This window comes from Typopeltis vanoorti, chromosome 8 (assembly GCF_054136105.1).
Source record: "Typopeltis vanoorti isolate ZY-2024b chromosome 8, IOZ_Tvanoo_1.0, whole genome shotgun sequence".
In the NCBI taxonomy this organism is placed as follows: Eukaryota; Metazoa; Arthropoda; class Arachnida; order Uropygi; family Thelyphonidae; genus Typopeltis; species Typopeltis vanoorti.
The window spans coordinates 10,546,455-10,573,386 of NC_143556.1; the positions used below are offsets into that span (position 1 = coordinate 10,546,455).

The window sequence follows — 26,932 nt, forward strand, 5'->3', positions numbered from 1 at the left end:
CCAGTTGGAGAGAGTGACCATATGGTTTTGACTTGGAAAATGAATAGACATACAGGAGTATCAAAGAGACGAGAACATATGTGGAATTATAAAGCAGGTGATTATAATAGTCTTAGAAGTCAACGTGGGAAAGTTTTGTGGAGGGAGGAATTGGAAGGCCAGGATATCATTAGTGCTTGGGAAATTGTGAAGGAATATTTGTTAGCAGCAATGGTAAGCTGTATTCCACGAGTGAAGAAGAGGACACAATTTGGAGTAAAGTGAATGACAAACAATATTAAACAGGAGCTACATGCAAAAAAGAGGCTATGGAAGAGATATAAGGAGACAGGTGAAGAGAAGATGCATGAAGAATGTAAGACACAGGCCAGAAGAGTGACTAGTATGGTAAGGAAGGACAAACTGGAATATGAGAAAAGACTGGCCCTTAGATCCAAGGAAAATCGTACGGAATTTTTTAGCTATGTGGCCAGTAGGAGGAGAAATGACTGTGGAAGAATGACATTGTGGGTTAAAAATGGGAATGGAGTGACTGATGCAGAGGACATAGTAAAATTGTTCAATGAACGCTTTATTGGAGTATTTCATCTTGGAGGAGTCAATTTGAATAGTAGAGGGATAGAGCAGGTTTGAGGTTTAGAGGTGTAGGAGGAGAGTGTGTTCCACGTACTGAGTACTCTAGATTTTAGTAAAGCTGTGGGACTGGATGGTATTTCACCACGAATTTGAGAGAATGTGCTAAGGAACTGACAATGCCCTTGACCTGGCTTTTCAATGAAAGTCTGGCTGCGGGAAAGGTACCCATGGAATGGAAGGAAGGTAAGATAGTGGCATTGCATAAGGGCAGTAGCAGACTGGAAGTGTCTGATTATAGGCCAGTTTGTGTGTCATCAGTAGTTAGTAAGATATTGGAGAAAGTAGTGAGGGACCACATACAGCATTGGGTAGATGAGGGTAATGTTATCAGAGTCAACATGGATTTGTGAAGGGGTGCTCTTGTTTTAGCAATATGCTATCCTTTTATGATAAAGTTACAAGAGCATTAGATGAGGGAAAGGCATATACTGCCATTTTTCTAGACTTAGCAAAGGCATTTGACAGGGTGCCACATCATAAGCTGATATTCAAATTGCAGCACATGGGTCTGGATGTCAGATTGGTCAACTGGATTCAGGATTGTCTGTCTGATAGGTATCGGAGAGTTGTGTATGGTGGAGCAATATCATAGAGGCAGAAGGTTACAAGTGGGGTTCCACAGGGCTCAGTACTGAGACGTATATTGTTAAACCTTTATATCAATGACATTGTCCGTGGATTGCAAGGGGATATTCGGTTGTTTGCGGATGATGCGATGCTGGGAAGGGTTATTAGTAATAGTGAAGGAGTGGTTGCCCTGCAAGATTATTTGAATAAGCTAGATAGGTGGGCAAATGAATGGGGATGTCAGTTTAATGCAACAAAATGTAAGGTCTTTAGGTTTGGGACACATCGATGGGACGCTGTATACTCTATGGCAGGAGTTAAACTGGAGGAAGTAGGAGAGAGACAAGAGATCTGGGTTTGATGATTGATGGAAACCTGAAATTTAGTGGACATATTGCAAAGGTAGTGAAGGTAGTGCAGAGGATTGCTGCAATAATGAGAAGGACACTGACCTGCAGAGATAAAATGGTTATCATTTCGTTGTATAAGACTCTGATCAGACCACACTTAGACTATTGTTCTCAGATCTTGTCCCCGGGATTTGAAGGGGATAAATTAATTGTGGAAAGGGTACAAAGGCGGATAACAAAGATGGGGTCGGGACTGTACAATGTTAGTTAAAGGATTTGCTGAGGGTGTGTGGACTGCAGAGTTTGGTGGATAGAAGAAGGAGGGGTAATATGATTGAGACTTTTAAACTTTTAAGAGGTAGTTACAGGGTTGACACTGGGGAGTTCTTTTGTTTGGTTAAACAGCGGGAAGGAGTCATGACAAGGGGCCATCCCTGGAAGTTTCGAAAGGAAACTGTGAGAAAGAGGGTGAGGAGTGGCTTCTTTGCATAGAGGGTGGTTGAACCATGGAATGCATTGCCTGATGGAGTGGTGAGAGCGAGAACGGTCAATGCATTTAAGGAGTGGTATGATAGACTTTGTGTTTCCTAGGAGGGACCTCTCTCGATGAGTTGATAGACTTGTGTTTCTTAGAAAGGTCTCCCCACGATGAGTCTTTTGACTCCATGGAGGCCTGAATAATAATAATAATAATAAATAATAGATACACTGGTCACAAGCCTCTGAAATGATTCATTATCCTGTTTAATTTAAAGAAAGCCTAGACATTATTATTATTATTAGGAGAGACCTCCAGGGAGTCAAGGCCTCATCGAGAGAGGACACATACTACACGCACAAGCTATCATATTTATTCTTGAATTCATTCACGCTGCTTGCACTTACAACATCCAATGACAAAATCCATTCCACTCATGCACCACCCTGTGAGAGAAAAATCGTGCCCTCACCCCCATTCTTATCTTCCAAGGATGCCCTCTTGTCCTTTCTTCGCCCTCCATAAATGGAAAAATTCCATCAGTTGAAATCCTGTAAATCTCAATCACATCAGCTGTCTTTCTCCTGTTTGCTAGTGTCTGCAGTCTAAAATTCTCAATCTGTGTTCATAATCAGTATTCCACAACCCTAATATCATTTTTAACACTCTCCTTTGCACTCTATCTACTATATCAGAATCACAACAGAAATCAGGAGACCAGACCTGCACGCAGTAGTCCAAGTGAGGTGTTATCAAGGCCTTGTAAAGAAGCAAAATGACATCCTTATCTTTACATGTGAATATTTGTTTCAGAATTGCAGTTATTTTTTGAGTTGTATATGCAATGTTTGCTACATGGCCCCTAAACTTTAATTTCCTATCTACTAATATCCCCAAGATCCTTAACCTTATCAATTTCTTCTAGCATAATCCCATGTTATGCTATATCCAATGTCATATAATATGACATTGGATATCTAATCATGCCAGAGTGCATGACTTTACATTTACTGACATTGAACTGACATCCATTTTACCATGTCCACAATTTCTTCTTCTTCTCTCTTCCATCATTTATGTGGATGATGAGGCCGAATGAACTCTTTCCACTTCTGTCTGTCCCGGGAGAGTCCGAACAATTCTGTTTGGACTCCACAATATCAGCCTATTCAAATCATTCTGCAAGTAATGTATATCAGCAGCATTCCTGATTATCCTTACCTATCTTTGCATCATCAGCAAATAGCTGTATGTCGCTTGTCAAATCCTTCCCGATATCATTAATGTACAAATTGAATAACAGTGGACCAAGCACTGATCCTTGTGGTATACCACTTGTTGATTACGAATGTTAGATTAATTTAGTTTCTCAAATCTGTAATTATTACAAATTATAGATTTGAGAAATTTCTAATATGTAGCGGGATAATCTCACACTGGACAGTGAAATTCATCTACCACTTAGGGTATTTCACAAATATCTTTGCTAACGGCAGGATTTGAATCCGCAACTTACCAAAGAATCCTGCAGACTCACGTCCTCTGTATACCACTCTTTGGTATCTGTCAGTCAGCCTTCCTCTTATCTATGTTAATGTTTATAATCCAAACCCATATTCTCCAATTTATGCAACAGTCTACCAGGTGGTATTCTGTCAAAAGCCTTAGCAAAATCCAAAAGTATCATGGTATATCTATTCCCCTTGTCTAGTTAAATGGTAGCATTGTTATAGAATATGAGCAAGTTGCTAAAACATGACCTTCCCTTAGTAATCCCATGTTGCTCATTGGCAAGTAAAGATTCACTGTCAACTCATTTCAGAATGTGCATTCAGGTGTAGGCTGTCCCTCTTATACAAATCCAATCATCCCTCAAACTCACTCCACATATCCAAAAACTCGCATCCATTCCTTCTACACAGTCTATGCATTGAATTGTTTGCCATCATAGCCCTTCTTCTTAATTCATTTTTATCATATCGAGGTAATATACTGACGATTTTCACTTTCTCACTCTTCCGCAACTCTTTCATGTCGTCTCTCATACTGAACTTATTGTTAATACTAACTACAGTTATGATCTCATTTACTTTTTTTTCCTGTTTTTGAATTGTTAATTTTTAGTCCTGGATAACTTGAAGTTGTAACTCGCTCATCAATAGCATGTTTTATTATAGTCACCATACACCTTCTTTTTACAAACGTCACTTACCTGATTTCCATTACTTCCTGACTTACCTGTTTCCGTGCTTTTGTTGTTTCTTATTTTGCTGCTTAATTTTCTTTTCTTACCTCTGTTCATTTAAATGCTTCTTGACTTTTTGTAATTCCTGCATCATCTCTCTGATGATCTGCATTAATTTTACTATTTTGGAGGTTAATTCATTTTCAATAACCTCATTAGCAGTGCTAGCCTTCTTGTTCTCGACTGCGCTGCCATTCTTATCGTTATGTTACTTGTGCTTTTTAGTGCCATTTTAAGCTTATACTTATTATTGAAATATCTAAGGCTAAATTCACCGACTAACCACAACGTATCCTCAAACCGTTGTTCGAGGAAAGATATTTGCACAAACAATCACACCATCATGCAGCACAACGATTTTGTCTACTAAAGACAAAAATACACAGCCGGAGCTATCTGTTCCAACAATACTGTTCTTAACACTGAACTCGCCTGTATTCAATGCACTCTTTTAGCTAATGGTGATAATCTCCTAAAAAATAAAGAAAATACTAAATATCTTCACCCCTTCACTCAAATCCCAGTTCCCCTCCCAAATATATGGTACCACCATAAAACTATTACTATTCCATATATTCAAGGCATGGAAAAATATGCAGAGTACTTAATAAATACCAGCTCTACATCACATTTAAGCCATATATCAAACTGGAAACCGTCATCTGTTCATCTAAGATCAAGCTCTTCTTTTTAACATCCAGGAGTGTATGAAGTACCCTGTACTTGTAACCTTGCTTACTATGGACAGATAGGAAGATCTTTTGACATCTGTCTTGGAGAACATAAGAAATTCATTCAGCAGCATTGTTATGCCAAGTTAGGACTAAGAGACCATGCTTTGGACATCTCTGCACACAGGACTACAGAAAACTTAAATGTTATATGAAAGTTATTACTAGTCAACTGTTTTTGGATTGAACTGTAATCCACACATCTATCTTCCTGATCTCCTACTCTTCTGGGTTGCAGTTCATCCACTATCATCAGCAGTACTTTCCCTGAAAATACTAATCCTTCATATTCTATCCCGGTAACTATATCATCTGCTATTAGCCACGTCTCTCTCTCTAAGGCCTGTAATTTTTGGTCAGTTGCACTAACCAATGCCGAAAACTCCTCCTCCTCCCTGTTGTTCTTGATACTTCTGGCATTAGTATATAAAAACTGCAGTATCCCTTTAGGCCTCCCACTTACCTTTTCTTCCTGAATTGACTACCCTATTCAATATTTTTGCTTGAGAGACTAGATTCCTCACGTTGTCATTCTCACATTCACTTGTCTCATTGGGTGCCTTCACACATAATCACCTGTTTCCACCTGGATTGCTTAAGTTTTCCTGTATTTGTGCTCCAGCATGCTCTATGAACAAATCTCCCCCTAACCATCTAAAACCGTTTAGATGCAGTCCATCAGCATTATACAAATCTTTCTTTCCATCAAACACAGACCACAGATCAATTTAATTTTAATTTTAACATAATTTTAACTTATTGATTCATTTGCTGCCAGCATCCTCATCCTCATTTCACTGCTATCATAGTGTGGCAAGATACTTAGTCTTCACCTTCTCACTCTTCAGTTTTTTTGCTTTTCTATTAGGGAGGATGTAAAGAAGACTTTTTGCCTCTCAAATCATTTGTGCCAACCAAGACGATTAGCTTTTTTGCCTTGCATTTTTGCATCCAAGATGGCATGACTAATAAATAAATAAATACATTATTTATTTTCTTATTTTTTCTAGTATTGTAAATGAATGAAACTTTAAATTGTATGCTGCTATGTAAGTTAAACTCTCATTGAGTTTTTAGATGATTGTTTTAAACCAAAGGCTCTCATTCTCTTACTTTATGGGATTCAGCATTCATTTTGTCTTATATTTTTCTGCTCTAATCTTCCATATGAAATCCCCCCCCCTCCCCTTTAGATTAAATAATTTTGTTAAAATCATGTGTACAGAGATTTAAAATATGAATGCTTTCTATCTTAATAAAAATTATTTAAATTTCAGTATAATTAATTCTTATGATCTGTCTGTTTTTATTTATTATTTCAGATTCTCATGTGTATTTAACAGTCTCAGTAAGTCTACTTTTCTGTGGAGTTGAAGAAACACAACGTTTTTTTATTGAAACAAAGGCTAAAATATTTCCACAAATGGAACGCTTTTGGTATTTCACTAAGAAACTTTTACATGAAAAGTTTTATTTGAGACTGAAAGAGGTATTGCACAGATTTAATTTTTATATTTTATAAAATATAATTAAATAAAAACACACCACTTCCACTAAGATACAAAGAATAAATTAAAAGTTTTTTACTTCAGGAGAAACGGCAGTTTCTCCTGAAGTAATTTCTTTCCACTTTGTTCCAATTATCGTCATCATTTTGTTTCTGTATGTATGCATGTGGTGAACAGAGTTTGATAATTTGGTATTAGACTGACTTACTAAAAATCAAAATCACTGTTGCTTTATGCATGCTCCATTTACATGAAATTGCCTTTTGTGATACACAATTAACATTCTATCCACCATTCATCAGAAGATTACTAATATTTCAAGTTATTAATCCTTTGAACAGTATGTAAGTTGTTATATGTCATAAGAATAAATGAAAAAAATATGCAATCTAGTCGATTTTCATTTCAAACTAAACATTTGTTTTCTTTTAGTTAATGTTTATGACAGTTTAAAAAACTGCCAACCACAAAATTTAATTATTTTAACATAATGTGTTAATTGTACTTGTTTGAAATAGAATACCCTATACTTAAAACAAAAAAAAGAAAAAGGTAAATATGACTTCCCAAAGGTGAGCTACACCAGCTCTAAAAAAAAATGCGTGTCTATTTCTTGCAACTGAAATGGAGAATCATCATTGATAGCTATTGGTGTGTCATTTATATTTGTAATTATTTTTTTTTAAAAATTGCATTTAAAGAAAAAAAATTATGCTGTTATTTTCTAACTAGACAAATAGTGAGTGAACAGAACATTTAGTGTGAATGAGTTTAAGAGAAGGTATGACAGATTAAGAACCTTGAAACTGATTAAGAACCTGCTAAAATCCATGTCACCTGTATGCATTTTCAGTATTTAATACTCTGCCCAAGAACCTATACATTTGTTGCCAGTGTTAGTTCTCTTGTTTAAAAGTTTTGCTGTCTTGATATTTTAACTATTGTTTCTCATCAGACACCAGCTGAATAACTGAACTGTGGATTGATGCAAGGGGATGAAGAAACTGTGAAAAGGGTACAAAGAAGAGTTACAAAGATTATATCAGAATTATAGAATTTAGATTATGAGGACAGAGTATGTGGACTATAGACTTTGGTTAACAGGAGAAAGAGGGGTGATATGATAGAGATCTATAAATTTCTGAATGAGTGGATATCATCTGATGAAATTTTTTTTATATGGAGTGGGGGGGAAGAACATAGGGCATGAATAGATACCCCAATGTTCCCCATTTGTTTGCAGCTAAGAAAGGGGCAAAGCTAAATTTTTCTCTTTCAGAGCAGTGAATGAATGGAACAGCTTGCCTGTTGAAGTGGTGAGCGCATCTAGTGTGAATGAGTTTAAAAGAAGATATGACAGCTGGTTTGGATGATACATAGCCTCCTTCAATTAGTCCATGACTCCTGGAGGTCTGAGATAATAATAAATATAATTATTGCAGAGAAAAGAAAAGAGCAAATATTACAAGCTGTTGTCAGGAGTTGCATGTATATTCACCGTTGATTAGTACTCTTGATTAAAGGTTTCACTCACCTAACAATTATTTTTGGTTCTTATCAGAGACTATACCCCCTGAATTCTGTGCTAGCATGTTTTGAACATTTTTTCATAAGTGAACTCCCAATCAGTGCATTAATATAATAGAAAATAAAGGACAGCAACAAAAATTTGAAACAGAAAAAATCAAAACAATTAGAAGATGGGGTAATATAAATATCCATTATTCTTTCATAGCCATGTAAGCACATATTGTCTTTGACACTTTTGAGAACTAGATATTGCACTGATATTATGTAAAATGCATACCTTTCAAATATGAACTACCACAGTATTCAGAGGCTGTGACTTGTATCCAATGAGAACTGACAGTTTCAAAGAGTTGTTTTTCAAGCTACTGTAATCTTTAATTGAAAGCACTGATGAACAATTAATATATAGACAAAGTTGATACCTTTTAAGTAGTTCACTATCAGAGAAATTTATAACAACAAGTTGTATTTTTTGTAATCTTTTAGTTTCCACCTCTACAGCCTTTTTAACTATGTAAGCAAACATTGTTTGTCTGTATAGTTATAAAATAATGGTGTATATCTATTATCCATTCTTTTATTGATTTTTCAATGTCAAGATGAAGGTTTTTTTTATTTTTGGTTCTTCTTTTCTTTTGATAATTGCAGTTCTATTTTTTTTTTTTTTTTGTATTTATTTATTTGCATCAGTTCTACATGGGGCAGGTAGTATAACCCCCTTTCGAGTGTTCAAAATTAGAGTCATCAGAATTCAAGGAGAACTGGCCTACCAGTCCAGAACTTGGGGAGTTGGGTGGCGTAGATGCCAGAATCCCCCCCCCCCCCGGTGTGTTGTGTGTGTGTGTGTGTGTGTGTGTTCAAAAATTAGATATGATTATTGCTGTATTCTGGATAGACTACATATCTACAAATTATGTATTTATTTTATTTATTTATTTTTATTTTTTTAGTACTTCCTTTTTTATCATATATAATTATAGTTTTCAATGCCAGAATAAAATAAGAAACCCTTTCATACATACTTTCTTCATTTAGATATTGTATCACCTTGGAAAAAGCAATGTCATTATCAATTTTTTGTGTTAATTATGTCCGATTGCTTGGTTAACAATGTATTCAAGATAATTTTTTTTTTTTAATTATTTTATAAATTAATGAAAATCTGAATATTTAAAAAAAAAAAAAAGAAATGAGACCCATATGTTTCCAATTAAGTTTTGTTTATTTTTTTATTAATAATCATACTTCAAAGAATATGTCCACGTGGTTAGCCTAGTGGCTATGCACTTCGCAACCATATGCCTGGGGAAAGAGTGTTCTAGGTTTGATTCCTGTCACTGACGTTGAGGAGCTTAGGATCTTATTGAGATATAGCCAAGTTAGCCAGTCTTGGGCATGAACTGCAGGGTTTTTCTCACCAGTTTATCTTGGGTTTTACATCCCACAAGCAGGCAAACTGGCCTTGAGAACTCAGTGCTTCTACAGACATAGGATACATTGGGAGGCATAGGGCTAACCACTTATCCTTGTGTACAGTTGCAGTTAAATGAATACTAGGCTAACCCTCAACACCGCAAGATAAAAGAGGGGAAAAGGAAGAAGTTCGAAAAATACTTCACAGATTGCATGCAGGTCCTCACCTTTATGATTTTGCTTTATAGAGAACAATACAAAAATCTTTAATCATATCACGAAATGTATAACCTTTATAATATAATCTACAATTCATTGTGCCAACTTTCTTGGTTTCCCAAAATTGCTATGTATATATTTTCTGCTAGTTTAGATATTATGCAGCACTATGTGCAATATCAAAAGTGAAATTTCATTTCTAAATTTTACACAGTAGAATTAAAATTGAATTTTGTCTTTGATGGATAACTCCTCCCATCCCGAATTAACCTTCATATCTCACTTTTATGACATAAAGATAAGACCTTTTAAGTATGGACAATAACAGTTTTAAAAATTATAATTTTAGCATCAGTATTCCCTAAACAACTGAATACTGTGACCTAGAAAGAAAAGAAAGTGGTAGTTGGAATAATCAAATTGCAATGAAATAGTATAGATAAAGATAAGAGAATAATTATTTCATTTCTCGACAGGTAAAATGAGGTTATAGATTTCAGATACTGAAATGTGAAATAAACAATGAAAAGTTGGATATACGAAATTATAAAAAAGTAGATATTTATAATTCAGTTACTGTGAGCAGTCATGGTGAATAGGGTGGTGGGAGGAGTTAAGATTGGAATACTCGAAAACAAACAAAAAATTTAAATCACTTCCATATAGGACATATCTCACATGATTTCACAATGTGTTTTTCGATGATTAAGAACAGAAATATTATTATTGTAAATGAGCACTCTACAAATAACGATAACAATAATAATTATAATCTGTTTTGATTTTCAACTGTAAGTTCATTTGATATGTTACTGAATAGAAATTGTGATATTTTGAAATTAGCTTTAAAATAAGATTGCAATATAATTTAACATAATTTCTTGTGCATAAAAGCAGAAAGAGTCATTCACCACCAACAACAGTATATATAAATCTGTAAGCAGAATTTGCACAATCTTCAATTGCCATGTCAGTTACAATGCCATGTTCCCTACTCATATTTAAACTATTTAAACTCATATTTAAGCAAGCCTCATGGTCCATCAGAATATTGCACTTCCTATGTACCCACACTCGTTCTTTTTTCTTATTCAGCTTTTCTACATAAATATCCAAAGATCTACATCTTTCATCACATACATACTATATTTATGGCACTGCACTATTTTGGAGAAATCGTCACCATTTATTTTGTCTTCCATGCAGACCTGCACAATGATTTGCCTTTTACTGCCATGTTGTGTCCATATGCTGACCTAAATAATGAATTTCTGATAATATTGTCTAAGAAAAATATCCCAGTACCATGTTTCACTTTCAAATATCTCACGCTAATAGTTAATCTAGAATTTAGACAATATCGACACGTTTAAATATAAAATTTACTTATCTTGCCACAGCCCACATGAGACCAATGTCATGTGCAAACTTTTATTTACTCAATATTCATTTACTTGTTGTAGATATGCTAAACTGAAAAGAGCAGTTGTTAATAACAGTGATGAAAGACGATTTAAATAGACTGGCATCATGGGAAAAGGGTAATAACACTGGTAAAGTGTAAGATATACACTGATATTCTGTACTGTGTATTATGAAAATGAGTCTGCATTGCATGAAATTGATAAGGCTAGAAATTTGTGGATGATGGCACACAAGGAATTGAAGTTCATTAAGCATATTCAAGAGTTGGCATCACTTGCACACCCAGGGAGTGGGTCAAGGGCTCTTCCCCCCCCCCAAAAAAAAAAAAAAAAAAAAAAGAAAAAGGAAAAACACTCCAAAAATTTCCAAAAATTTTATCCTAATTAAAATTCTTTTTTTTTTATTAAAATTTATGTTGTGTCATGTCTTCTATTTCTATGCTACTTATGAATTAACGGTCACATAAGGTGGGAATACCGTATAGAACTCGGCAATCCTGGGCGCTGTGAACGCAACGAAGGAAGTAGTGCTCGAGGCGTTAATTCGTTTGCTTGAGCCAGGCCAGAGAAGATCACGGGTATCATGTATTGGCGATCACTGCAGATGCTCAGTCATATCTCGTATGCAATGTGTAGTGTGTATTTTCAAATCATCTACTCAACTTTCCCCACAAGATTAAATCTTGAGTGCGCTACTGGTTGGCATAATGGCACAAAGAATCATTTAAATGTTCCAAACAACAAAAACAAAAAAGGAATAAGACTTTGATTTGGTCTCTTGTGATAGCGGAAGTAATGAAGGGGATTCAGATGTAGGTGCCCGAGATGGTAATAAATCTCTGGGATCTTTAAGAATAGCTTGTGGATCAAAATTTTGTTTATAGTCAAAAAAAAAAAAAATGCATATAATAGAAACTTATAAGTTACTAAATTTCTGGATGATGATAATTATTTTTCATCAAGGGTAGATGATCTGCCTATGTGAGTACTTTCTTAACCTTAGGTATGTTCTGATAGAGTTCTAACACTTTATTTGAGAACTGAATTTATTGTTTATCAGGTTCACTAATCTGACTAAATTATATATGCCATTTTATTTGTAAATTTTCTTTGATGCAAACCAGGTGCATGAAGATTTTAACTTTTTTACATAGAATCAACTTGTATAATTTCATGTAATCCGAAGGTTATTTTATATTTATATTGAATTATTAATCTGTTTACCTCTGTGTTTAGTGAATATTCTATTTATTTAAACAATATTTACATATTCTACTTTTATACTGCTTAAAGTATATTAAGTATATTAAGCTTTATTTCTCACTGGTTCTTTCTGAAACCTATGCCAACTTAATCCTGGTTAATAATCTTGTAGATCATTATTTTAAAATCATAATAATTATTATTATTATTGCTTATATATGAGTTTAGTATTTCTGTTAGTTATTATTGCTGAATTAGAAGTAAATAGTAGATCATGTATCATATTCTTCCTTAGTATTTTTATACTTAAGAGATTTCTGCAGTTGCAATTCATTTTTGAACATATATATATATATTTTTTTTTTACTTTGACAGGTTGAAGTTGATATTAATAAAGATCAAACATTTGAAGTTGTTAGCCTTACCAGTGAAACTCAGTATCAAAAGAAATCTCTTTCACACTCTTTACATTCATCTTCTGTAAAGAGGGATTCTAGTGATCAGTCAGTTTCCACTTCTGGTGGTCAAGACACTGATTCAGGTAATTCAAAATTCTGGTCATCTATTGTAGTTTCAATGATGACTTAAATAAGTTTATGATTTTAGTTAATGCTATAATACTTATCTAATGTTGTTATCCTGCTTAGATCACGATGAACCATTATTAAGTGGAACTGGTGAAGTAAGTAAAGACTGCACTGAAACTGAATTAGAAGGTTGGGGTGATGTTTTATATAAATGGCGATTAAATTTACGAACAAGACCAAAACAGTTGTCAACCCTTGTACGGCGAGGAATTCCAGAAGCTTTGAGAGGTGAAGTTTGGCAGTTATTAACTGGATGTATTGATGACAGGCAGATGGTTGAAACTTATCGAATACTAATATCTAAAGTAAGAGTCTCATCTATTTAAAAAAAAGTTGTTTTTTTTTCCCATTATTCTGTTAATCTGCTTTTTGAATAGAATTATTACTGGCATTTATACCTCTACAGCAGTGTTTCTCAAAGTGTGGTACGCATACCCGGGGGGGGGGGTATGTGAAAGGTCTTCAGGGGGTATGTAGCAATTTTCAGCTGTGCATCATTAATGCATGGAATTATTAGTAAGAAAAAATAATAATTTATATGTATATATTTCTTAATAAATTATATATATTGAGGGAAAAAAATTAAATTATTATGTGTGATTTCTCCTACTGACATTGCAAGTTTCTATCGCCCTGACGTGAACATTGGGGCGATAGTAACTCCCTTTCTGCTGTAAACAACACTCCCTCTGCAACAGCTACTATATTGCACATGCATGAAAAATAATTACTTTTATTATGTCCCTGAATAAGATACAGAGGCATTTACAGGCTGTGTAATATATTTCTCAACAAATAGTGCAATTAGAGACAACTGGGATAAAAACAGTACTAACTAATGAATCACATGTCCCATCCCACAGAAACTGCTGTATAGACTCAAGCAAAACCATATACAAAACAACATATCATTTTGTTTGTCACCACCCTGTTGTGAATGTGTTAAAACTAAGAAATATGTGACCGTGTGGAAACTGCTTGCCTTAAAACATACTCCAAACCTCAACAAGTATGGCTGTATAAATCTACCAAAGATTTGTTAGACAGTCATCCTAAGACCAAATTAATACCTACTTTCTCTCTCATGTTTTTTTTTCCCCCCCCCAACTTAGATGGCGCCTAATTAGGACTTTAGTCTTTGTGTTGCATGCTACAATTATTCATACTAGTCCCACTAGTATGTATGAGTAATTGTATTTCACGGTTGTCTCACTACTGTAACAAACTTTGTTTGTGTGCTCTGAAGATGCTGGATAGAATACCAGCAAAATATTAGCAATTAAGTCAATAAATAGTTATTTTCTTATCAATCTGTGTTTGCATCTATACCGTTAAAATTCAGTCAATATAAGAAATATATAGTGAATGTGTTTCAGATATTATGGAATTCTATTGAAAAGAATTAGCATTTCAATTCAGTTGTTGAAATGAGAGCCAACTCAGTTGTCAGCTTGCTTTTGTCTTCGTGTTGTGCGATCTTTTGTTAATAGCTCACCAATCATATGCACATCTTCATAGCTGCTGTATTTCTACTGGCCTTCCATTGCTGTCTATTTCATGCTCTGATTTCACTTCTCATTAATCATTTGTGAAGGATTATTCATTACATATCATCATCAAATTCCTGCCATGTACCCACAAGGGGTGTACAGGATATGATAGTACTACATGAAAAAATTATATCATTACTAACTTCCTATCTACAATTTTCCTCCAAATCAGTCTGTTACTTGTCAAGACTCCAACATTATCAGATCTTATATTTCTATCGTCTAGGGCACTTTGTACCATATCAATCCACCTATATCTTGGTCTTCCTCTGGGTCGTTTTCCTGCCAATCTGGCAGAGAACACTTGTTTTGCTAATCTTTCCTCGCCCATTCTGTTTAAATGACCATACCACCTGAGATTAGCTCTGCTAACGCATTCCTGGATGCAGACAATGTCAAGGTCTTTCCTAATATCTTCATTTTTAATATGATATTGCCATTGATGCCATCTGTTCATGCCTCTAATTTTTCTCAGGACTCTCATATCGGCGGTCTCTAGTCTTTGGTCAAGAGTTTTACTTCTGACCCAGCTCTCAGACCCATAAGTTAAAACTGGTTTGAACACTGTCTTGTATACAGCAAATTTAGTGTTCCGACTAATTTCTCTCTTATTCCATATGAATTTATTCAATTGACTTCCCACCATACCAGCTTTGCTGATTCTGTTGTCTATTTCCATATTTAATTTACTATCTTCACTAAAAATCGTGCATAAGTAGCTGAAATGTTTTACATGTTCCACAGGTTCTCCATTCACAACACAGTTGACATTTTCAATGATTCTGCCTATTTTCATTGTCTTTGTCTTTTTATTGCTGACCTTCATACCATATCTATTACAACAGTTATTCAATTTAGTCAGATAATCTTGCAGACTTGTAGCGGATTTATTTAGAAGTATAACATCATCTGGATAAAGAAAAGAGCTGACATTAACATCTCCAATTTTCATATCATGTTTAATACCACTTTCCTTCATAATGTGATCCATATAGATAATGAATAACAGAGGGGATAATGTACATCCTTGTCTCACACCAGATTTAACATTAAACCATCTTCCTGTACTTCCTTCAATTCTAACTGCTGACTTACAACTCAAATAAAGACTAAGTATTGCTTGATATAATGCCCCATTGACACCATATAACTGCAGCGTATTGAATAGCTTCTCTCTTGGCACCTTATCATATGCCTTTTCCAAATCAACAAAACTTAAATACAGATCTTTGTTATATTCCCATGCTTTCTCGACTATTTGTCGTAAAGTGAAGATCTGATCCTGACAGCCTCTGTTTGGCCTGAATCCAGCTTGTTCTTCAGCAAGCTTTTCTTCCACAATTCTTCTCAACCGTTTCTCAAGTATACTTGCATAGATTTTTCCAGGAACACTTAGTAGGGAAATACCTCTGTAATTCTCACATTCAGTTTTATTTCCCTTTTTATATATGGGTACTATGAGAGCTCTGCTCCAATCATCGGGAATTCGTCCCTCTGTCCAGGCTTTCTGAACTATGCAGTGCAGCCACTGTAAGACTCTTATACCACCATACTTCAGCATTTCTGGTCAAATATCATCTACTCCAGCTGCCTTTCCACATTTCAAGCCTTTGATGGCTTTTTCTACTTCAAGTATGGATATGTATTCCTGCCTGCATGCCTGGTCAGTGTTTTTTACCACTGTGCTGTCATCACTGCTTGCTTCATTTAGCAGTTTTTCAAAGTAATTACTCCATACTTCAAGGATATCTTTTATTCCAGTTTTGATGTCACCTGTATCATCTCTAACTCTTTTTACAGCACACTTTCCTCCATTCCTAAGCTTCTTCAACAACCTCCAGAATATTTTGCCACCTTCTTGATATTTATTTTTTATATTCTTGCCAAGTCCTCCCATGACTTTTGTTTAGCTAGTTTTACACAGTGTTTAGCATTCTTGCATTTGTCTCTATATTCTCTAAGAGCACAAGCTGACTTATTTGACAGGAACTTTTGATATGCTTTCTTCTTTTCCTTCACTGCCTCTTTAACTTCCTGTGTCCACCAGGGAGTTCTGAATTTTCTATCCTTGCAGACAACCTCACCACATGCCTCTCTGGCTGAATCAATCAGTGTTTTCTTGAAGGCTTGCCACTGAATCTCCAAGGTTTGGTTCCTGTTCTCAAACTCTTTCATTTTTTCTTCAATAATCTTTGTGTATTTTAGTCTACAGTTCACATCTGAGAGCTGCTCAACTTTTATTCGCTTTAAAACTTTCTTACATGTTATTCTTTTCAATATGAAATTCAATTTTATCCTGCTCAATACTAAATAGTGATCACTTCCAATTTCAAATCCTCTGTACACTCTGGTGTCCTGCACCAGGGAGAAAACATCACTATCAACAATAACATAGTCAATGAGACTTTTCTTATTCCTAGCCTCTTCTCTCCATGTGAATTTGTGCACATTTTTATGTTGGAACATGGTGTTAGTAATAACTACTCCATGTCCTGAGCAGAAATCCAACAGATATTTGCCATTATTATTAGCCTTGCTCTTTTCTCCAAATTTTCCCAAAATATTTTTGTATATCTGACAATCATTTCCTACTCTGCTATTTAGATCCCCAACAAGGACCAACTTTTCATTTTTCATTGTGTCAGTTGCTTTTTCTAACGCATCAAAAAATACTTCCGCTTCTACCTTAGTAGAACCTTCTGTGGGACCATAGGCACAAATAAGTCTCATTGTCCAGTTCCCCATTCCCATATTTGCCCACATTACTCTACTTGAGACTGCCTGCCATTCAAGAAGATTAGCCTCGTACTTTGTGTTGAATACTATGGCTACTCCTTCTTTTCCTTGATTGTCATTACCTGAATATAACATTTTGTATTTATTGCTTAGAAAGATCTCACCAGTTTTGGTCTTTTTTGTTTCAGTCACCCCTATTATGTCGATCTGGTACTTATCTAATTCCTCAGCTAGCTCCATTTCTTTGCCATTCAGGCTTCTTACATTGATAGTACCAATCTTTAACTCTGGTGATGTTGAGTTGGGGTTTGATTTCAGATTTGTTCCAGTAGCTGACTTTTCGCTGTTCGCGCTGATTCCCTGGCAAAAACAACGGGGCCTTGTTTAACTGGGCGACGCCCCAGCTGGCATGAAATTTTGTCATGTTGTACCATCATTTTTTTTTTTTTTTTTTTTTTTTTAACCAATAAGAATACAATTTGGTCATTACATATCAAGTCTTGTAAATTACTGGTCATTTTTGCTTGAAATAATGGGAAAGAAGATGATGCTATTTGGCTAGATGACTTTGATGATGCACACAAGGAAACTGCTCTTGAGGCCGAATGTAGTGATGGTAAATAGAAGCTTCTTGGTAAGTCATACCCATTTTCAGTTTTTTCTGAAAACTTTAGTTTCTGAAAATTCCTGCAATATATCTTGCACCATAATTTTTTTTGCTTTTATTTTGGGAAAAGAAATGCAAGTTATGTTCAAGTAAATACGTTAATTTTTTTAGCTTTCAAATTCTTAAGTATGGATTATTGGTTAATGACTAGATTTATAAAATGCACAAAAGAGAGCAATATAGCAGATACAAGTAGCTGTAAGCAACAAGAAAACATTGATATTGTATCCCTTTCATTGATGAAAAATTATTTAAATTAAGTAAAAATTTATAGTATCTTTATAAATTTTGTTCTATTAAAAATAAATCATATGTTTTTGTTTACATGTACAGCTAAATCCAAATAAAATAGACATTTACAATGAAATATTTTTTTTAATTATTATTGTTGTTATTATTATTATTTTGATAAGGGGGGGTACTTAGTAATAATGAAATTTTAAGAACGGGTGTGCAGATATCTGAAGTTTGAGAAACACTGCTCTACAGAATGCTTTTTTTTGAAACATGATAAAGCTATCCTACAATGTTAGTTTACTTTATTGTGAAAAGAATATATAACTTTCTACGAATATTATTATTCATGGAAAGGTGTATATATATATATATATAAACTGTTAATCTGTATTACTCTAAGCTGTATAAATTACTTTCTGAAGGGTTTTATTATTGTTTATATAATATGTGGAAACTGAAATTTAACAATATCTGGCAAAGTCAGCTATAATGTTGTGTCTGGGATAGAAAACAGCATCATTTCCTGATACCATTAAATTTATAGTATTAGTTTCATTAGTAATAATGAAACTAATTATGATTTCATTATTACTAATTTCTTATGAGTCATTTTTTTTTTTAAAGAAAATCAATTCTGTTGTTTGTCAGGTATCCAGTTTGGGCAGTTGTTATATTTTCCTTCTAGTATTCATAACTGCATCAATCCATGAAGATTGTGTTCATTTTCTAAATAAATAATTTTCCTGCCACTTGCTTCAACTTTTTACCTCCAATTCTCTGTAATCACTTAAATAGAATAGATTAGTTCTGCTTCATAAAGCAATATATTTGGCCTGCATTGTGATAAACATTATAGTGAATTCTGTTTCCACATTGATAAGGTTTGCTAAAATACTAGTAGTAGTAATGCTGTTTCTTTTTTTTTTCTTGATATAGCAAACAGTGGGATGTTCAAAAATTCAGTCTAGCAAACTGTATATACTAAATCCATACTGTGAAATTGTTCATTTATTGAACACAGGCACAGTGGTGCACCCAGAGGGGGCCCTTCCCCCTCCCCCAAAGAGAAAGGAAAAAAACACTAGAAAAATTTTCAAAAATCTTTTCCTAATTAAAATTTATTTTTTTTTTAAATTTATGTTGTGTCTTGTTTTCTATTTCTATACTACTTATGAATTAGCAATCATTGCAGATGCTCAGTCATAGGTCATATGCGATGCATAGTGTGTATTTGCAAATCGTCTACTCAAATTCCCCCCCCCCCCCATAAGATTAAATACTGAGTGTGCTACTGTGCACAGACACATTTATTTTTACCATAAGCTAGATTGCACAGCATTTGCATTGGAATGGTATTATTACATATTTCACATGGTGAAATATGTTATCTTGTAGCAAGGTTTTTGCTTGGTTACAAAGCAAATTATACTTAACAAGAAATTATACATTTGTTTTTATCCTTTATGTAAGTGTGAGAAAATGAAATAACTTCACAGCTAGGTTACTTGTAAATGAAGGAAGTGGACTTCTCATCAAATAATGCACAGCTTATTTCCTTTCAGATATGTATATCCATACATTATGGGTTGGGATCATTACCCAGATCAATTTTTATTTGAGTTCTCATCAGTGGGTGTGCATGATACTGAGAGCTAAATCAATGGTAGAAGCCCTATTTTATATAAGTAGGAAAAATGGTGTATCATCATATTATTAAAACACTGGATGAGAGAGAGTCTTTTAGCATAGCTTTTCACTTGATTGCAAAGTAAATTATATTGTTTTGTTTACCCTTTACTCAAGCTTGAGCACATGGAGTAATTTAAACATTAGATCTTGCCTCCATTTAGAAGTAATTTAAACATTACTTCTAAAGAGTAATATTTAAATCTGAAAGGGAGCATGCCATAATGTAATGCATGCTCCCTTTCAGATGTGTATATTCCAAGCTTTATAGGAAGAGTCACTACCCAAATCAGTTTTTTTGCACTACCTTGAATGGCAGATGTCTTCTTGTCATTTGATGAAAAGTTGCCTCCCTTTACAAGTCACATAATCATGAAGTTACTTCACATAATCACATTTAGGTAAAGGATAAAAAAAAAAAACATGTTAAGTATAATTTACTTTGTAACCTTGCAGGAGAAATCTTGCTACAGCTATTTATCATCCAGAGCATTTTAATAATATTATTATTACTATCAGAAATGTCAAGGATTCATTGAGAGAGGCCATACATCACCAACACCAACTCTCATATTTCTCTTAAACTCATTCACACTAGATATACCCACCACTTCAACAGGCAAACTGTTCCACTCACTCACTGCTCTGTAAAAGAAAACTCCTCTCATCTCTTTATTAACTACACACAAACATTATTATTATTATTATGTGACACCTCCAGGGAGTCCAAAGACTCATCGAGGGAGAGTGTTGGCACACTCTCCCTTGATGAAGGGTTCAATCGAACGATTGAACCCTTCCAACTACTAACTGCACTCAAACTTGCTTAAGTTTTTGCGAGTCATTAGTAGCAGAGGCTCTGCCAATCGACCAACCTTTGCTGGCATTAACTTTCATAAATGTCCTCTGTCCAAATTCTATATAACAAAATATTTCATCAGCTGATATCCTATAACACCATTTCAGAAGTTTATAGACTTCTATCATATCCCTCTCTTTCTCCTATCTAGCAGTGTTTATGATCCATATGCTCTCGGCCTCTCCTTGTAATCTATATTCCATCATCCTAATATCATTTTTGTAAATTATACTTGCAATGAAATTATATTCTTGTTTAATCCTTCACCCAAGTGTAAGCAAACACAGTTTGCACATGAAGTATCTTCATGACTAGGCTACTTGTATGTAGAGGTTAATTTTACGTCAATTGCATCAGCTCCATTTTTGATCTTTATTGAGATCTTATCAATGGGAGCCAAACCCAAGAAAAAACCAAGGTTAAATTAATGCTGAATTCATATATTATCCATGTACAGGTTTGCAACAAGGTGTATTACTTTATTGTTAAAATTCTCTGCACCAAAAATAGTCACTTTCATGTGGTTACTAAGTAAATTATACAAGGTGGCCATAATTAAACTTCCCCTATTAGCCTTATTAAGCTCGATCTAAAAAACTGGGATGCCACCAAATTTGGCAGGGAGACTGATCAAGACATAGGAAGGATTCTGTGAAAAAAAAAAAAAAAAATGTTTGTTCGAAAAGTCGCCAACGGGAGGTGGGGGGCGGGAATATGGTGCTGTGCAATGTAAAGAGAGTATTAAAATGGACAAACAAATGAATAACAAAGACTAAACTGAAATAAAAGATTACCTTTATGTGTTGCACTTATGATAAAACAACAATATAACATTTAATATTAATTTAATTTAGCACAGTAATTATGGTATTACGGTTACTGGAGTGTGAGTGTTGTCACAAACCTGTTTCACAAATCGAGCATGTTGAGTTCACAAATGTGAAAGAGGATCTGATTGTTCAATGCGGCCACCATTCTCATGGACCAGAAATTGCATCCTGTGTACAGCATTCTCAACAGCAGAATGTAATGTGTGAAGGAATGTTCATCACAGTCAGTGATATGTTGGTCTTCAGGTAACCTTACAACTAAAAATCACATGGAATTATATTGAGGAAGCAAGGTGACCATGCAACTGGAAAGAACCGACTAATCACTCTTTCTTCCTGGAGTGATGTCATAGAAGCTGTCACAAAAAAGAATGGCCCTATTATAAAATCTGCTGTGAAGCCACACCAGGAACTCCCATTACATTCACCAAAAATTACCAAATGGTAATTTTTGGTGAATGTAATGGGAGTTCCTGGAGTGCATGGGGTGATTCAGAAACCCAAATTCAACAATTTTGGATGTTTACAGTTTTGTTCAGATAAAAATGTTCATCTCCCTACAGAATTTTCCAAGACCAAGCATTGTTGACTTCCAATCTGACCAGAACAGTGCAAATGTTAGTCGCTTATGATAATCATCATGTAGCAGCTGCTGTATGCTGCTGATCTTGTATGGATAAAATGTAATAATTTTGCATGAGACTTTTCATACCGTGGAATAAGGCATATCCAATTGTTGCATTACTCCATGGGCATTGCTACTTCCAGCAACATTTCCATGTGATCTATCGACAATCACGGTGCAACTTCTTCAATTACCTGTAGTGGCACTGGTTTCCATCCTCTGTCAGGACAAACCAACTTTCAAAGATCCTGTTTCTTCACACTTCCAAATCATTGATCTAACTGCATTAGCTGACAGAGGCAAGTTTATGCAGGTTCTGGCAGGTTCTAAACTTGTGAAGAGTGGCTGATGCATTGCACTTGTTAAGGTAAAATAACTTCACAAATAACTCGCGATAAGGTAATGTGAGGCATGTGTTGAACACAACTATCATTCATTTGTGAAGATTTCCATTTACTTCATAGCTCTTGTGCTGCCAGCAAAACAGGTGTTCAACTTTGTTTTATGCAAATTTCAGCTTTCTTGGCTACAAAAACATCATATTCCCACCTCCTCCCCCCATTAACAAAAAAAATGTTTGAACTAACATTTTTTTTTCACAGAATCCTAATTCCGTTTGTCCTGATTAGTCTACGTACCAAATTTGGTGACATTTTGGTTGTTAGATTAAGCTACATATGGTTCTGAATAGGGCAAGTTTAATTATGAACTTTCCAAAAATTTATATTCTTGTTTAGTCCTTTACACAAGTGTAAACAAAGTGAATATCCAAGTGTATTCATATATGGATGACATGAATTCTGCATTAATTCAACCTTGGTATTTTCTTGGGTCTGACTCCCACAGATAAGACCTCAATAAAGGTCTAAAACCAGACTGGGTGAGCCTTCACATAATGCATAGCATATGAGTCTGAAATGTGATTTGCTTTATTGGGATAATGAGGCAAATTACGTGAAGTCAATAGCCTCTATATACAAGTACCCTGATCATTGGGATACTTCACATGTAAACTCTTTGCTTACAACTTGCGAAAAGGATTAAAACAAAAATACGCTGGTATCCAAAGCTAAGGACGAACTACATTTTGACCTGCATATAAAAAAAATGTAATCACTACAGACAAATGTGGACATAAATTTATTGCCAACATACTAATAAATTATATTAGACCAAAAATTTGTTATAAATTTTGTACCAATTAAATTGCAATATTTTTTGGCAAAAGTTACAAATTTCCTAAGGACTTAGTTAAGGAATTAATGTACAATGCTTACAGAAAAGTATGAGGAGAGGCATTTCAGTATGGAATATGTTCACCATGAACTGCAATGCAGCTCTTACAATGTCATACCATGCTTAGCTACAAGTGATTCAGGAGTTCTTGATTCAAACTGGTCCAATCCTCCTTCAGAGCAAGCATAAGGATTTCATGCCTTGTCTGTTTTCTGGAGGGGGAGGAATTTCGAGCAACAGCGTGTCTCTCTGTTGCATTGTTGCATCCCAAACATATTCCATTGAGGTTCAGATCTGGGGAGCATGCTGGCCACTCGATTCGATTAATATCCTCGTTCTCCAGAAATATCTCCACTGCGTGTATACATTGGTGTAGCATTGTCATCCATAAAAATGAATTCTTCGCCTACAGCACCGTGGAACAATTGAAGATGACATTGAAGAACTTCATTGCAATATGGTTCACCAGTCATAATCCTTTTTTCAGCACTTGTAGCTCATTATGTTATCCATTAATCATAATGTGTCTCTATGCAATGATCCCAACACCGGCGTATTTATCCCTTTCAAGAACATTCTTGTGAACAGGGGTAAGCAGTACAATTTCACATGTCAAGTGTCATCTAGAATTGGAGGAAAAACTAAAATTACTCTCATCTGTAAAGCGTACATTATCCCCTTGGTGTCTTGTCCAATTTTTATGGATACATCACCACTGAAAACATGCTCTATGATGAGCTGTGGATAAAGGGACACAGACTATAGGCCTTCAGGTGTATAGGCCTACTTGTTGCAGATATATTGCAACAGTTTGTCAAGATATCACATACCTGTGTTTGAATGGAACTGACTTGCAAGCTGACCTGCTGTGGTGCATCAATTATGTTTTGCTGTTATACCAAAAAAATCTGTCTTCATGTCCCTTGGTAGAGTGAGAGCAACCTCTTAGCAAACATGTGGAACATATTCCATTGGTTTGAAACACTACCCAGAGCCTGGATATGTGAGATTCCAAATTCTGGCAATATCAGTAATTCTGCAGCTTTCTTCAAGCTTTCCAATAATTCCTGACATGAAATAATCTAGATGATGCCTTTGAGACATTACAAGACATCCAAGTTTGCAACTTTATTCCTTCATGAAAAGAGCTTCCTTCAAACATAATTTACTTACCACAGCTTTTTGCCTTTTATCCTGTTAATGCTACCATGTGAACCCTTTGCATGCAATTTGAAAATTTGAATGTGTACTTGCTTTCTACACAAAATCGCCAGTTATACAAATAGCTAAAAACTGATTCATCTGAATTTGCAGTTGCAACATCTCAGAAGACGAAATCTGTGCACAGTATTCTAGGCGCAGTAGTATCAAGCCCTTGTGAAGAGGAAAAATGCCTTCCTTATATGTCAGTGTTTTAACATTGTAATTATTTTCTGAGTTGTATTTGCAATTTGTGTGTGATTTTGAATCTCAAATTCTTATCCACTATAATTTCAAGATTCCAGCCTCATTAATTTCTCCAAACAAAATCCTACCAGTGTAATATGCCATTGGATATCTCATCACGCTGAAGTACCTAACTTTACATTTACCATCAATGAATTGATGGTCATCATTTGCCCACACTTCAAGCCTATTCAAATCACCTTGTAAATCCTCATCATCATCATCAAATTCCTGCCATGTACCCTCAAGGGGTATATAGGACATGATAGTACTACATGAAAAATTTCCATCATTACTAACTTCCTATCTACAATTTTCCTCCAAATCAGTCTGTTACTTGTAAAGACTCCAACATTATCCAATCTTATATTTCTATCATCTAAGGCCCTTTTTACCGTATCAATCCACCTATATCTTGGTCATCCTCTGGGTCGTTTTCCTGCCAACCTGGCAGAGAACACTTGTTTTGCTAATCTTTCCTCTCCCATTCTGTTTAAGTGACCATACCACCTGAGATTAGCTCTGGTAACGCATTCCTGGATGCTGACAATGTCAAGTTCTTTCCTAATATCCTCATTTTTAATATGATATTGCCATTGATGCCATCTGTTCATGCCCCTAATCTTTCTCAGGACTCCCATATCTGCAGTCTCTAGTCTTTGGTCAAGTGTGTTACTTCTGACCCAGTTCTCAAATCCATAAGTTAAAACTGGTTCGAACACTATCTTGTATACAGCTGATTTAATGTTTTGGCTAATTTCTCTCTTATTCCATATAAATTTATTCAGTTGACTTCCAACCATACCATCTTTGTTGATTCTGTTGTCTATTTCCATATTTAATTTACCATCGTCACTTAAATCGTGCCTAAATAGCTGAAATGTTTTACTTGTTCTATAGGTTCTCCATTCACAACGCAGTTGACATTTTCATTGCTTCTGACTATTTTCATTGTCTTTGTCTTTTTATTGCTTACCTTCATACCATATCTATTACAACAGTTATTCAATTTAGTCAGGGAATCTTGCAGACTTGTAGCGGATTTATTTAGAAGTATAACATTGTCTGCATAAAGCAATGAGCTGACATTAACATCTCCAATTTTGATATCAGGTGTAATAGTACTTTCCTTCATAATGCGATCCATATAGATAATGAATAAGGGGATAATGTACATCCTTGTCTGACACCAGATTTAACATTAAACCATCTTCCTGTACTTCCTTCAATTCTAACTGCTGATTTACAACTCAAATAAAGAATAAGTATTGCTTGATATAATGCCCCATTGACACCATATAACTGTAGCATATTGAATAACTTTTCTCTTGTCAACTTGTCATATGCCTTTTCCAGATCTACAAAACTTAAATACAGATCTTTGTTATATTCCCATGATTTCTCAACTATTTGTCATAAAGTGAAGATCTGATCCTGACAGCCTCTATTTGACCTGAATCCAGCTTGTTCTTCACCAAGCTTTTCTTCCACAATTCTTCTCAACTGTTTCTCAAGTATACTTGTATAAATCTTTCTTTTAAGGTTACACGATGATCAGCACTCATATTTGTAAATTTGGGGACACAAAAACACACGTGTTGAACAGATTATTTTATTAATTACTAATAAAATAAAACTTGACGTTTCGACCCCTATATCGAGGTCATCATCGGAAGAATACAACTGTATAAGGAACCAAGCTACATGCTCATGCCCTGTATACCGGTAAACTAAATCTACGTAGTTAATAAATCCTTTTTCTAGCCTGACCTCTAGTGATAAAAAAATAAAAAAATTAAAAAAAATAAAATTAAATTAAATTAATTAATTTAAAAAAAAATATATATATATATATATGTATATACTACTATAATATTTAACAACAACCTGTATAACAACCTAAACTAGCCTTAGAAAAATCCCACTACAAGAAGACAACCTGGTGAAGTGTTTGTAACATTCAACAGCAACTGAAAGAAATCATTTTATAACAATCAGAACTATCTAGAAGAATATTAATGCATGAGGACTTTAGCAGTTTATTGTAGTTGTATTTATTTATTTATATATATATATATATCATCATCATCATCATCATCTCCAAATTTTCCCAAAATATTTTTGTATGTCTCACAATCATTTCCTACTCTGCTATTTAGATCCCCAACA

At 34.7% G+C, this 26,932-nt stretch overlaps 1 protein-coding gene across 3 annotated transcripts in view; it reads left to right on the top strand.

The window, feature by feature from the left end:
- LOC150103728 (rab GTPase-activating protein 1-like) overlaps positions 1-26,932 on the top strand; it is a 473,281-nt gene that overhangs the window by 203,124 nt on the left and 243,225 nt on the right. For all 3 annotated transcript variants that reach the window (XM_090397129.1, XM_090397130.1, XM_090397131.1), the window contains 3 exons: positions 6,330-6,496; positions 12,680-12,845; positions 12,952-13,196. In XM_090397129.1, the coding sequence (XP_090253255.1) occupies positions 6,330-6,496; positions 12,680-12,845; positions 12,952-13,196 (578 nt within the window). The remainder of the gene's footprint in view (positions 1-6,329; positions 6,497-12,679; positions 12,846-12,951; positions 13,197-26,932) is intronic.